This window comes from Nesoenas mayeri (assembly GCF_963082525.1).
Source record: "Nesoenas mayeri genome assembly, chromosome: 3".
NCBI lineage: Eukaryota > Metazoa > Chordata > Aves > Columbiformes > Columbidae > Nesoenas > Nesoenas mayeri.
In genome coordinates, this window is record NC_137544.1 from 101,869,267 (window position 1) to 101,884,956 (window position 15,690).

Below are 15,690 nucleotides of genomic sequence, written 5' to 3' on the forward strand. Positions count from 1 at the left end.
CAAATGTATTTACAGCACAAAATCATTTTAAAAGATTTAATAGAAGGATTAAGAACTGCGGTATAGAATACAGTAGATCACAAATGTACTGTTTCTGTAAAAATAGACAGTAAACCAGGAAATTATTTAGACTACAGCTAAATTTAAGTTTATGGAATTTATAAGCAAGTAGGATTAAAAACAAATAAAAACTTATCAAGTTCTGAAAAGGTCCCAAAGCAAATCAATAACTTCTTGCTTAGTTTCCATCAAACTAGAATAATGGAGTTAGTATTGAAATCCTCCACATCTCAAATATCAAAATGTAAAATTGTTTGCCATCTGAACTTGTGAAAGTCATCAAAAACATGGAGACCATGTGTGGCATACTGAGACATCAAAGACAAGTGATCTGCCTCACATTCACCAAACAAGTGCCCTGTTTAAATGCTGTACAGAGGTTCATTTACTCAAAACAGCATAGTATTGTTTCCACTGTGGTCATAAAGGCAACGAATCCTGAAAATTATAAAAGTGTATACTATCTACTGTAAACTACAGTTAAAAAGTAGCGTGAGCACTTACTTCTAGAATATAAAAGCAGGAGGTGTACTACAGAGGTTGCGTTTCCCTTTGTTATTCTTTTCAGCAAGCATTAGGTCCTCATACCCAAATACATGATGTTGCCCTGGATGTACTATTTTCACTTGGAGTATCTCCAAGAGATACCCACAGATATAAATCCTTATTATTTTCAACGCAAAAGATTTAACTGCAATGATAACTGATAATTTATCAGTCAGTAGGAACATCTGTCATATTGCTCATCTGGAAAACTTTCCTGCTTTACGACTTCCGAAGTCACACATCCTCCTCCATCACCTCCCCTGGGTGACAGGTGGGAGGTTTTGATGCCCATTAAGCCATGACCGCAGCTCCCAAGCAGCCGGGGGAGCAGCCAGGCTGTTCGCTGTCTGCACCGCGCTGCAGCCTTTCATGGGCTTCTAGAAGCAGAGACAACCCGGCAGCAGCTGCGTTGCTGCTTAAAGGTGCTATGTACCCCCACCGCTTGCCACGTCTGATATAATCCCTTCCCTCAGATCTGCCGTTTCTCAGTATGAAACACATTCACCTAAAAAATTAATAACAAAGGATAAAAATAATAAATGGTCACGCTCTGGCCATTTACCAACTGGAACTATTTTGTACTGAAAATAGAAATGAAAACCTCAAACTTCTGCTCATTTAATCTTTAAGAGTATTTAATAAGTTTGTTTTGTTTTTAACAAGGTATTATGCTGCAGTAGGTGAGTTTGGAATGCCAACATACAACCCTGCCACCAGCATCCCCCCGACTCTTTCTTTTGCCAGCATCACTGGAAACCAACCATCTGGCGTCACTTGCACTGGCTATTCAAACCAGCCCAACTATCAGAAAACCTGTTCTCATAGCCTCAAATTGCATTGTAGGGCACTCTGACAGAAAATCGTGTTCTCTGTAAATTCTGTAGAGCACAACCATCACCAAGTCGAGCCAGCGTAACCTGGCCAATCTACTCCAGTAAGTTATGTGCTTCTTTCATAGCTATTAATTCAAAGGAGCTGAACGCAACCCCCTGCTAACAATTAACATGGTTGTTACAGGATTTCTTATACATTTTTGCCATAAGGAAATGAAAGCTGGGCATACCAAAGGCTTTCAGGAAAGTAAATTTCAGCTGTCATTTGGCCTGTTCTCTAACAAATTCCACGCTAACAGGCACTGGCAAGTTAAAGGTACACATCAGGTGGAAAAGTATGTTTTATCCCATAAAATTAAGTTATTACAGCAAGCCAAGACCAGCACTTCATTGCTAAAATATAACTGTCAGTAACGGGACAGATGGTATAAGAAATAAATAAGCAGGAACTAACTAATAAACTCTCTCACGAGGCTTTTGAGCACTTCAAGGTACTTCAGTAACATCAAGCCTCAAGAGAAATATTCATAGATACTGCCTGGAAAAAAATTCTGATCCTTCTACAGGATCACTTTATCTTCAGAGACAGGTACAACCCAAATAAGAGACGAGGCTGAATGGTCTATTCATTCTGATTTTTAAGGAAAGCCTAACATCTTTCTTTTTCTAAGGAAAGCACAGATGGTGCACTCCGTGGCACAGTCTGTCAGACAGAGGATATAATTTCATACTAATTTGTTCAGCAGCTATTCCAGTTTAAATGCTTTCTGGTTTTCAGCTTATTCTCACCTTCACATCACCCTTCCTCTATGACAGTTCAGGCCTCTGTGTAGCGAGAGATGGACTGGAAATCTAATTCATCAAAAATCTCAAGAGGAAAGAAAACCTGCAAGAAGTGTTTTTGACCAGGATCAGTTCTGGTTCTTCATGCGGTCACACAGACAACTATGCTAGCATAGCTCAGAAAATGACATCAGGCTGCTGGGGGCTGCTTGAGATGAGTTCAGCATCCCCAACATCACCTTTTCAAATCACAACCAGAGTTGTAGTTTATCAAACTCCTTTACTTCATTTTTACCTCCAACTGACTTCTCACCTCTGTATCTCCATTCAGGAGCTGAACTAATTATAGTTGTACAAACCTATGAAAGTATAATTAACAAGATGGAGATGGAAGCACATGGTTTCTCCTCCCTTCATGCTTTTTGGTTCATCAATTCCTTTAATCTTTGCAATTACACTGTCTGCTTTGGAGTTTCACACCAAACTCTCCACTCCATTTCTATTAATGTCACCTGCCTTACACAAGCAGCATTGACATAGCACCTGGTTGACACTGAGGACATCACATTCCTATGAGGTAACAGCCCTAAAAACCCTTGAGTATCTACTGTTTAAGACAGGAACAATAATATATTACATGTAATACTACAGGTTATACAATGAGCTACAATGTGCATTTTCATTTAGCTGGACAGGCTCCCTCGGGATCTGGTAAAATAACAATCTGTGAAGTTCTTTTGGGGGGACCACTAAGACTCAGATCACATGAAATCTTCCTCAGAGCCCCGCATGCCCTAGTGGTCAAGAAAGCCAAAGCACATACAAAAAGACCCAGAAAAACCAAAACACAACAAAAACATTCCTGCAATTAATGTACTGTTCAGAGTACAGCATTAAAAGACAAAAATCTAAGTTGCAAAAAACAAAACAAAACACACAACCAACCTATAGCGGCTTTAGAAAATGTTGGTCAAACATCACACATGAGAATTTCAGCTTGAGGTAAAGATCTCAATTTTTCCCCCAGAGAAAGAGTTTATATAAACACCACAGTAATTAAGAATTCCCACTCTTTCGTATCTCAGTATGTTAGTGCCAAGACCAAGCAACATTCCAACTATACAGTCTGATATTCAAATCAAAGTATGACTGGCTTTTCAAAGAAATAATGGATTAAAAGCAGACAACAATTTATATAGGCATATGCTATAAAGGTAAGTGTACTGACAAATAATCTTCAGAAGAGATTTTCATTAAGGACAGTTTGAGTACACCTACTAAGCAAAGAACACACCTCAGGCAAGAGTTCGACACCACAGAAAAAAAATATGTATTTCTGTTATAGATAAGAACTTAAGAAAAAAAAAAGTGTTTTACTAAATGTTCAAAGGTTTTCTGAATGAATGGAAAGCAGACTTTTTCAGAGATCTATGCTAGGAAGTAATAAGAAAAATTATCATAAAATAAATAGTTTGGGTTGGAAGGGACCTTCAAAGGTCATCCAGTCCAATCGCCTGCAATGAGCAGGGACATCTTCACCCAGATCAGGTTGCTCAGAGCCCCGTCCAGCCTGGCCTGGAATGTCTCCAGGGATGGGGCATCTACCACCTCTCTGGGCAAACAGCCAGTGTTTCACCACCCTCACTGTAACACATTTCTTGCTCATGTCTAGCCTGAATCTCTCCTCTTTTATAATAGCTCACGGTGAAATAACCTCTTTCCCTTGTCTCTAGCTCTTTCTCCTCCCATGCAGATCCTGTGCTGCTCTAGGACAATACAGAACAAAGTCTGGGGAGACTTGCTCACCAGCCTCCAGCAGAAGCAAAATGGCACCACTCCTCAAGACCTGGACTCGTATTCTGGATTTATTTGCAAGATTGTGACGGTCAAAAACTAAGGCATTAACAAGTGACAAAAGTATTTTCTAGTACTTCCAATTGTGTGAATCACCTTCCAGCTGAGACTTCACTTTCTTTCAAGTATCTGCTTCCTCACATACAGCTACCACTTCTTAAGCACCTCCAGCTGAATTAATTTACTCTTGGCTTCCATTTATTTTAGCAGAGTGGTAACTACATTGCATTTTCCCTGCTGAAAGTAAATGCTTTCCATTTCGCTTCCCAAGCACTTTTACCTGCTCAAGGTAATAAAATTGGACAAGAACAACAAAAATACTCATGAAAATACATTTGAATTTAAGCAGCGATAAGCCCCCTCCTATCACTGCCAGCAGAGGCTCCTATCAGCGCCAGCAGGGCCTGGGAAAGGGAGCGCTGATATGGGGGTGCTGGGCTCGGCTCAGCAGCTTGGCTGGGTCACCTCAAGTAGGTTTGGGGTTTCCCCTCTCACCTGTCCTTTCATGAAGGGGGAGACAGAGACAAAGCTTCAGCAGTCAGGTCCTACAGTTGCTTTACACAGAATCACAGACTGGTTGGGGTTGGAAGGGACCTCTGGAGATCATTCAGTCCAACCCACCTGCTAAAGCAGGTTCACCCAGATGAGGTTACACAGGAAGGTGTCCAGGCAGGTTTGAATGTCTCCAGAGAAGGAGACTCCACAACCTCTCTGGGCAGCCTGTTCCAGTGCTCTGGCACCTCAAAGTCAAGAAGTTTCTCCTCATACTCAGATAGAACCTCCTGTGTTTCAGTCTGTGCCCATTGCGCCTCATCCTATCATTGGGCATCACTGAAAGAAGTCTGGTCCCGTCCTCTTGTCACCCATCGTTGAGATATTTATGAACATTGATAAGATCCCCTCTCAGCCTTCTCCAGGCTGAACAGCTCTCTCAGTCTCTCTTCATAAGAAAGTTGCTTTATGCACCTACAATATCACAATTGTAAAAAAACCAAGTATCAAAAGTTAAATATATCAATACCATCTATACTTCTTTTTTTCCCCCCTCAGTTCTGTCAAACTTTGTTAAATAGCAATGTTATAGATGATGACTGTCACCATTTGCATACAATACTACAGAAATGAGCCTAACAAAGCTGTAATTCCGCAGTCATGCTCTTCATTCTATGACAACACCCTGTTTCCAAAAGGCAGTAGTTTTAATACAACTACAGCTTCTACTGGTAATATTTTCAAGACAACAATATGAACCCTCAAGAGAAAAATACATTAGCATTCCCCAACGTTTATTAAACAAAACTTTATCCACAAATTAATGTACTTCCACATAAGTTTGCCATGCAGTGAAGACCAAATACCAAATTTTAATTAAATTCTTTGGGTTGCCCACCCAAACTTCAATGCTTTCACCTGATACAACACTAATCCTGAAGAATCACACAAATCAGAAATACCACACAGGCAATCCTTAGAAGTGAGTATAACTCTGAAAACTTAGCAGCTTGCCCTTCCCTTCCAAATACCACAGATAACACTGATGACGCTTTCAATAATCTTACGTGCAATTAAAATGGAATTGAAGTATTTTGCTCAATAAACAGTTAAAGCTTCCTTTAGGTCAATATTTTGGCATATAAATAAGGATTAGCTATTATAAAATCTACTAACTACAAGAATAGATTCTTTAATGAATTCCACGTGTAAAAGGAAAAGAAAAAACTCGCTAGCAAAAACAGAGATATAATCCAACTTCTGACAAGGCAGATAATGTTACTTCCATTCTGATGGGGAACGCTGACAGCTTGCTCCAGAGGCTTGCCAAGAGTACAGGTAGAGCATAATTACTTCATTGCAGTAGAATAATTTTTCTCTCAAAACAAGTTTTAGCACGATGTGAACGAAAACATGCATGATGTGAACAAGGAGAAGCATCTGAGATCCCCCCTAGCCCTGCATATGCATTTCTCATTTCAGTCTCCTAGAGTCTCTACACATATTCCAATTAGGCAACTCCAGTTCTTGTTTCAGTTTGCATTTCCCAAAGATACTAAATTATTCAATCAATGATATGAGTAAGTGCATTCCCCTATTGGCAAAGCTTTAATGAACTGTCTTTGCTGTTAGAGAAAGGACTGCACATCAGTACAGAGCTTGGAAAAAGCAAGTATCTTTTCCCCATCAAGGTTTGATTATTTAATAACTGAACAACCTAACTTCTAGGGTTACTAATAATTTCAAAGAACTTTAACCTCAATCTTTTCAAGAATCAATATATAACTGTTAAAGATTAGTAAAAAAAAAATCATGAACCTTACATACATGTAATTCTAATAGAAAGAATTGGAATAGGTTTATTTTTAGTTCTTCTTCTGTCACTTTCATCTTCTGCAATGAACTCAAAGTACCCCCTCAAATGCAAATTATACATATATAAATCTCATACTTAGCTATTCTCTTAGCAAGGCTTTCCTGGGACTGAAGACAGATGCCACACAAAACAACACCAATTCCAGCTGAACTAGAAGGTAATTTTTGCAGCAAAGCATCAGTGTGATACCCCTTTGTTCCTCCCATCTCCCAACACACACTGCCCTCACTTGCCCTTATTCCTTCAAAGGAATAATCCGTATTCTCACACATCAGAGAATTTTCTCGGCCATCTAATTGCCCTTCATTGAGGCTTTTCTCTCATTCCAGAGTCACTTTGATGGGAACACTGAGCTCTACTTAATGCAGATATGAAAATTTTCTTTGTAATGCAATGCAAAATCCTTTGCAGAAAGCAGTCATTTTTACTCTAGACAATTAAGACCAATTACTGAGTATGTGAACATACTACACACAGCCTTAAAGCCAGAAATCCTCTTCAAATGACCTCTTAAACTGATGACACATACTCACCACTTGATGGAGGTGTAACTTTTGACTACAGTTATTTAATGAGTAAGTCTTTCAAATCTTGGCTCATTTTTAATACATCTCCTAAACAGTATAGGGCAGGAACCCGTAGCATTAGTAGTCTACCTTAAAATTCCAAGAGAAAGTGCAGTCCTGCCTGTCTTTCTCTTCTGGATTTACAGGTGGCCTGCAATCTGCTTAACTAGCCAGCAGGAAAACAGAGTCTGCTTGAGTAGCTGCTAGCTAATACAGGGGTGACACACTCATTTTATAATCATAAATGTAGCTACTCCTACATTTATACAGTCCTAAAATTACATTCAACCCTTTGGAGGCAGCCACGAGGCTGATGTGGCCCTCAGTGAAAATGAGTTTGACACCCTAATAGTGCCATTTGAACTAGAAAGAGTGAACACACTTTTCACTTTTACATTGATTTAAATAAGCAGAGATCGAGCATAACAGAAATTAGGATGATCACACGTTCAATGCTGTAAATCAGGGAGAGGAAAAAAAACAAAACAAAACACTAGACACAGAGAGTATTTCAAACAGTTTCACTGATGCGGCAGCCATCACTTCAGAAGCCTTTGAGAAAAATGCTAGTTGCAGTAAAGCCTTTGCTCCAACCTCAGACACCTCCACTCTGCATCCTGAACTCATAAGGATGACAAAAAGCCCATCACCGTGAGCGCGGTGGTACAGGCACCCAGCATCTTCCCCTCTGCTTCTGCAGATCCACTACAGGGATATCCTCAATTAAACCACCTCCAGTTATGTCAGCAGTATAACGTGAAGATGTCAACTGCAAGCAAGATCACTGACATTTTTCAAATATATGCAAGAAAAGGTAACTATATGATTTTATTCTTTTTAAAGAGCAAGAGCCGTAAGTAACAGCTGACTCATGAACCAAAAGGTTGTCCACAAAATCTTTGATGTTCCTCAGAAGCTGTTGAGATTTCTGCAAACTCTTGCATAAAGTTTAAAATGCATCTACAGCTTTCTGAATTTCTGAACAGCATGCTCAGTTACACTAAAACTTCCTGCCTTTCATGAGTAAAATACAACTTAAAATAACCAAGTTAATAAAAGAAATTGCCAAAATGAGAAAACATAGCAGAAAATAAGGATACTGCAAGAACCAAACTTTAACTGTAGGCAATTCTAGAGTAAGAGAAAAGTTCTCTCTATAGGAATTATTTATTTTACTCAAAGTTGGTGATTCTATATACTGTTCTAGATATACTAGGAAACACTGTAATTTACATAAACTACTGGAGACAAGTTGTTCTCTACAGGTACAGATTTTTGAAGCACTATTATCAGAACACCAACCAGGGACTGCATATGTTCAAAGTCTAGCAGATAAATTTGAAGAAACAAAACTATCAATATATAATGTATTGATCTTCCGAATTAGCACAAACTCCTTTCATAACATATACTCCCCACCACCTTTTCAAAACAGGGTAATTCGTTTGTTTATAAAAAGGGAGGGCAGTTGCAATCCATTTCCTACAATGAAGAATTAATATTAGAGCCTCAGAGCCAGTGTACTAAGTAAATATTCAGCTATGAAAAATGCTAGGAAAATAAAATAGCACTAAGGATTCATTTCTGGCTGTACTTTTCTATTAGAAAAGTACACCAACTACAGATAAAAGAAATGCATTAAACTTTGAGCAAGGAGTCCAATTAACTTGTTTCTAAACTGCAAACTACTTAGTATCTTATTTCTATCATTGAACCAGACATGTTCAGAAAGATACTCGATCTTTCTTACTTCTTACTCTGACACAGGTCAGAAAAATTAAGTAATATGTACATGATACACTGACAAACCTCCAAGCTGATAAAACTTAGGAACACTTGTTGACAGTATTCTACCACATACACATTATAAACATGTAACTGTAAACATTGTCTGGAAATGGTAACAGGCTTTAAAAGTGACTATATATGCGTAAATTCTGAATTTTTTTGCAAGTAGTAGTGCAAAACTACTCATCTTCAGGCACCTGCTGAAGCGATGCTGATATAAGCTTTGTTTTTATTTCATTCTGATGGAAGCTAAAACACCTATACTGTCTGTGAAACGGGTACGTGACAGCTTATAATCGGCCACAGTCCTTCTTGGTTGACAGAAGTTATATAAGAACAGTGCTCTCCTCCTGTGCACGTGGTGTCCACCATTAGCTGGTGAAGCAGCTAATGCATTTTGACTTGAACCCACCACTACCAAGTCAAATCACAGGAAAGAGAAACAAACTGACTACCTCACAATCCAGAAAACGTAAAGGTTACAATCAGTCACATCAAACATAATTAATGTCCTTGTCTCACCTATATCTCAAAGCCATTACGAACAAACTAGGTAGACTACAGCAGTATAGCCAGCAACCAGGAATGAAAGGAGGTTGTAGCATGGAGGGTGTTGGTCTCTTCACCCAAGTAACAAGCGACAGGACAAGAAGAAATGGCCTCAAGTTGAGCCAGAGAAGGTTTAGATTGGATATTAGGAAAAAATTCTTCACAGAAAGGCTTGTTAGACACAGGAACAGGCTGCCCAGGGAAGTGGTGGAGTCATCATCCCTGGAGGTGATTAAAAGGCACATGGATGAGGTTCTTAGGGACGCGGTTTAGTGCCAGAGTTAGACTATGCTTGGACTCAATGATTCTGAAGGTCTCTTCCCACCGAAATGATCCTGTGATTCTATGATTTAAGAGTCTTGTTAAACTCTCATTTCATGAACCACACAAAAATCCACCTGAAAACAAAACTACCTCCCAATCATCAGGGATTAACTGTTATTATATTGAATGAAGCAGACAGACTCAAACTGAAGGGCGACTTCAGAGAAGAAGACTACTGGCAGAATTATTTGGAAGAATTAATTATTTGGGATGAGCAGATAACTGAATTCCAGGTACAGTGACTTCTAGACTCATTCCAAAGCCTAGCCCTCCTACTCCTCCCCCCATCATTTAAGAAATTACTAAAGTGATGCAACGGGAAGAAGAGTTATTTTTAATTGTGTTGTTTCCTCCTGTGGAATTACACTGATTTCAGGGAACTGTTTCAATGACAATTACTAAACTTAAATTTAAAGACACTCCTAGAAATACTTTTAGTTTTATCCAAGTCTTTACAAACTGAAGGGGCATCTTAGTTCAATATAATTTGTTCTACTGAAAAATACAATAATGAAGTTGTTAGCACACATGTACTTTTCAGAAAGAAGCAAGAGAACTAGTCATTAGACAAATCACAACAATCCATGAAATGATAATACAGATGCACTGACCAATTTAAAAATGAGCATGTCATGCCTGCCTATGTCATTTCAGCCAATCTAGTAGCTCAGTTTTAGTGTTAAGAGGAAGAGATAAATTGAATTATGAAAATATATCTGTGTATATATACACATACATACTTATTTGAGACATGTTGTACCAAACACTTCAAGTACAGGTAATGGGAAACAACATAAACCACTCAGACTTGTGGTAAATACCACAAATCAGGCCTTCTCAAACTTCACATCAAATGAGCAAAAACCAACACTGTGTTCCCAAATGTTGGTTGAGAGGTAGATTGTAGAACAGTCAGAATGCATGAGATGTTTACAACCAAGTGACCGTTGGAGAAAGTAGAACTGAGGGATTTAGAGGAAAAAATATCCAACTGAGAGGCAGGACTATGGGATCCACAACTGGATTATTTTAGCTGGCAAAGAGATGCCTTATACCTCTGGCTACCCTTTATTTTTTGGCCTTGGATGCTGCATAACAGCATAAGCACTGCAGAATGTATCATTCTTCTTGGTTTAGATAGCTTAGTTTCAAAAGGTAAGTCTTGAAAGAACAATCAGTATGAAAAGCAGCTTGATAAAGTCACCCTTTTTTGCTGTAGTTGAGACAGCCATAGTAAGGTTATCTACAGCCTGTCTCTGTTCAGGAGAAAGAAAACTGGCACAGAGGTACTATCTCTTGTTACACAGGCAATCTTTAAGGTTTAATGAGGACAAAAGAATTCTATTTGCTTACAAGAACAAAAAAGTCTCTTAAAGTCTTAAAATAAAAACTCCCTCTGTGTGTGTCACAGTGTTACAATGACGAATTTGCTGTAGAGCCTACCCAGAATACATTACAGACACCTTCTGAAGTCAAAGTTTTCCACCAATGTTTTAAACCCTCTGTGTCATCCTGTGCTCCAAACAAATTCAATTAATGATCGCTTGTCTAAATTATATGTGCCCATCTGAATGTTACCCTTGGATCCAACTTCTACAAGATAGAAAACTCTGTAGAGTATGAACTGCCAAAGAGGATGACCTGAATTCCAAAGTTCAGAGGAGGAAAAAAAACCCTGATGTTTTTATAATAAACCAGTACTCAAGGAGAAGGAAAAATACCAATACACATTAAGAACACCGAATGCCTCTAGAAATCCTGAAAAAATTCCCCTATTAAGAGCTGCACATTTCTTGGTTAAGTGTTTTTGTTTCCTAAAAAAAAAAAAAAAATAAGCAAAGTAGGCAAGGTTCTAACACATATGTAATATATTACTTGAAAACAGGTTTACTTGTTAGGTATTGTGTTTACATGGATGTCAAGTCAAGTTGAGAATCACTAGTAAGGAGCAGCATAGGCAGACAAAAAACATCCAAATAATTAAAATGGCTAGAGGCTGAATCATTATTATAAACAAGACTTATTGACTTTTATGCATAAACATTTGAATTTCTTCCATCTCTACATATGGACAATCTTAAAAAAAATAATAATAATAAGAGGCTCTTACCAGCTTCCTGTGAATTTAATACTTCTAAGGCATGCATCATGGCACTTGCGAAGACATTGGCATCTTCTTTGCTCCCAAAATTCAGACCGTACACCTGCCTAGCATCACGCCACTGGTGGAAGGTCTGCGTAGCCTGATTGTACTTTAGCCCTTTCGGAATGGCACAATTTATTACCACCTATAATCATTTAAAAAAGAAAATTATTTATGTTTAAAATTGCTGTTCCATGACAAGATTCAGCTTCATGTAGATTTTATTCCAGGGTTAATTCCAGTCCCACAATCCACAAGATCTCCACACTGAAACACATATCCATTTCAATTTTAATTCCAATGCTGCACGAAATCATTGACGAGAATACACGAGGGGACTAACGTGATGCTTTGTATGGGCTTTTGTGACTGAAGCGTTCTCATTTCAGATGATGTGGTGATGTTTCGTAACAGCAATGCAGTAATAGCAACAGTTCTGACTTTTAGTAGCAGTGTACTTGATGGGAATGTGCACTTGTATTTCTGAAACTCAGTTTTCCATTAACTTCACAGAGTACTTGTCAGAACTGTTTTTTTAACCAAGTTATCACCTGCTCACTGCAGCTGCTGCACCCCTTAGCTTGCAGTGCTTTCAATGGCAGTTTATATGGACTTCTACCATGCATCACAAGGTAGCATTTCAGGAGATCGTCAGGGCTCACACACAAGGTGTTAAATTCTAGCTAGCAGGAAAACCATTTATTACAAGCCATTCACTAAGAACATCTCAATGCACTTGGATAACTATATCCTCTCACCTTTTTCCACTGAATAATGGGAGAAAAACACCCATATTTGTTCTCAGATGAATGCACAGGGACCATTTATTACTTGGAATAAGTGTTTAATGACAAATCACAGAGGATACTATCAGCCTATGCTTCAAGTGTGTGATAAATGACCAATAACAGACCAAAAGAATTTTATTAAATGCCGTGAGAGAGGGAAAAAGATATATAAGCTTTCCTCAAACAAAAAGATCTTTAATCCCACATCAAGTATCACAAGGTAGAGCATATTTCAAGATGGAGTGCTAAGTTTGCCATTTATTCAAGATCTAATAACTTCTTCATCACAGAAATTAAGATGTAATGGTTGTTGCTCCCTTCTCAACCTCTCACAGTGGTAGATAATCAGCATTACCAAATGTCAGAAGGTTTTTTGAATGAACTGATCAGATAAGAAATCATGCGTATAACTTCTCATAATACAGGAAGAGCTACAGGACAACTGTTGGTACCTACGCAGGCTGCGGCTACAGCAGAGAGTAGGGAAGAAGAAAAGTTCTTAGGCTGCCACTTCGCTTTAAAGAGAATCAGGTGACTTCTGTGTGTATCATTATCCTTCCTCCCTAGCCTTTATATTTGTCTGTAGGAAGGAATGGTAAAGAGCACACAAGGACTATTTTTTATGTTTATGGGGAGAAAGCCATAATACAGTTTTGCTACTTCAATTAAAAAGAAAACTAATTTGTGGTTCTAATAATTTTACTGAAGACCAACTGCTTCATGTTAGAATCAATCACAAAAATAGCTTAAGATTCCTATTCCAAATTTTCAGAGATCGGCTTACCTGATGATCCTGAATCTTCCTGCCCACTACTCTGAATGTGTTGTTGCCCGTGTGATGATATATGTGAACTCTGCTGAACCCAGTTGATCCACCAGCTGGTACCCACTTCTTATTGGCATCATCATAGACCATTACAGCAGCTCGTGCTTGGCAGATACTCTGTTCACTGTTAAAATACAATTATTTTAGATTAGAACATAAAATTACTTATGGCAAATCACTGTTTATTTGTGATTTTTTTTTTTTTTTTTTTTACTTAAAATGTTAAAGTAAAACTCCTTTCAATTTGCTGAAACACCCACCTTTCGTTAATACAAAACTACTAGCACTTTGACATTCTGCTTAAAGATGTTCATTCTGAAAAGCTTTGGTAAGACAAACAGGCGTAACTATGAATGAAAAAGATCAAGAAGAGACTTTCTTTTTGTTCCTTCACTTTCCTACCCACAGTCTTTTTCCCCACCCCCCTCTTCTCCTCACCACCAACCATGAATTTTAATTAAATTCTAAAACCATATACAAGGTTTTCTGCAAAGACTGAAGAACAAAGAATCTGGAGTTTCACTAGCTTCATATAGTTTACATTTTCCATGGGCAATTATAACACTTCTACAAGAAACAAGGATTGGAAGGTCCTTGCTTCTTTTAATATACATAGAAGAAAACACCTCTCGCCCCCACCCCAGATAAAGTTCAGCACAAAAAAGTTCACCTGCTCATAAATGAAATGCTTTTTGGTTTTGATGTATTTTACAACAGTCGACACCTAGATGTAACATTTCTCCCTGTGAGAAGCTTCTATTGATTACTGAAAAGTGCAAATCTATTAGGAGATTGCTATCAGTAGCTAATCCTGACTATGGTAGTCACCTAGAAGCCTAAAGTCAAAAGGGAGCAGATCATGACTGTCATCATATTAGAAACACAAGAAAGCGAAACATACAATAAACACAATTTATTAGTAGAGGAGTGGGTGACACTACACAAGTTGTCTTTATGGGAAATGCCCAGACACAGACAGGAAATAAAAACAGAAAGGAATGATTTCTTATCAGTAAGTCAAATTCTCTGAGCACGCCCCTCCAGCACATCCACATTACGGAAAGCACACAATGCCCGGCTTGCAAGGAATGCAGCCTCCCATCTGGAAGACTCCAAAGGCCAAAGAGACACGCATTCTTCATAAATTACAAAAGGAAAGTCATGAAATATTTCTTCAAATTTTATGAATGACAGAGAACACGACTCCCCCTGAGACTTTCTTGAATTTTTGGTGGGTTTTTATTGCTTGGTTGGTTGGTTGGTTCAGGGAGGGTGAATATTAGTTTGTTGGGGTTTTTTTTAAAAGATCATGCTCAATTTCCCCAATATCTTATTTCCATCTCCTGGCACATGAAAATTCAGCAGTGTATCCAGCTGTTTTCTTAAATTTCAATACCGACGTTTTCGAGAAAGCATAGCATCAATTAGTATCACACTTTCCATGGCACTCCAACAATTAGAAAAGCACTCAACACTGGGATGCTTTTCAAGGCTTAGAGAAAAGAGAGAATACTGAGATTATGGCTGGTATGCTTGCGAGAGATTAAAGATCAGATGAGAAAATTCATTCTTACTTTTAAAAACACGCGTGTTCTAGTCTCATCACCTATTCAGCAACTAGATCAGAATGGCAAAACAACCTATAATTAGACCTCCCTTTTTGTAGTCAGAAATTTATTCAATATAGGGATATTAAGATTATAATACACATGTATATACACATAGATATACACACACATATGTATATATATGTATGTGTGTGTATACCTATGTGTGTGCATGTACGCACACATAGATGTGTGTGTATACCTATGTGTAGTCCTTCTTTTCTCAGCATAATTCATCTCATAGTTTACAGTTTAGACCAAAAGGATCACACCTGATCCAAGAAGAAAGACTAACTGCAAAGAAAATAAAATTAGTTAAATGTTTCAGGTGTTCCACAGTCCCATTACAAGCCTGCCACAGGTAAAGAAGAAGGTTGCCTCACCTGAGAGGACAACGCAAGAATCTACTAGATTTCCATATTTTTATATTATTTGGGCACATAACTATCTTAAGGTTCAAACCCAGCGGTATTCTGCACCGTTCACAAAGTACAGGACAAACAGTAGTGCGTTTCTAAAATGTGTAACAGTTATTACAGAAAACTTGGAAAATCTCTGAACCCAAACCAGATTTTTGCTGCATTTGAATTTGGATCAATCACAGGCATGATAAACCATAGGTGACAGGATCTAGATACTGATTTGGAAGCAGAGC

General features: G+C 38.3%; 1 protein-coding gene across 1 annotated transcript in view; it reads right to left on the reverse strand.

The window, feature by feature from the left end:
• Nucleotides 1-15,690, reverse strand: part of ENAH (ENAH actin regulator) — a 97,993-nt gene that overhangs the window by 34,661 nt on the left and 47,642 nt on the right. Inside the window, exons 2-3 of the mRNA XM_080341825.1 lie at nt 13,387-13,552; nt 11,782-11,959 (exon numbers count right to left, since the gene is read on the reverse strand). Coding sequence (XP_080197951.1) covers nt 11,782-11,959; nt 13,387-13,552 — 344 coding nt within the window. The remainder of the gene's footprint in view (nt 1-11,781; nt 11,960-13,386; nt 13,553-15,690) is intronic.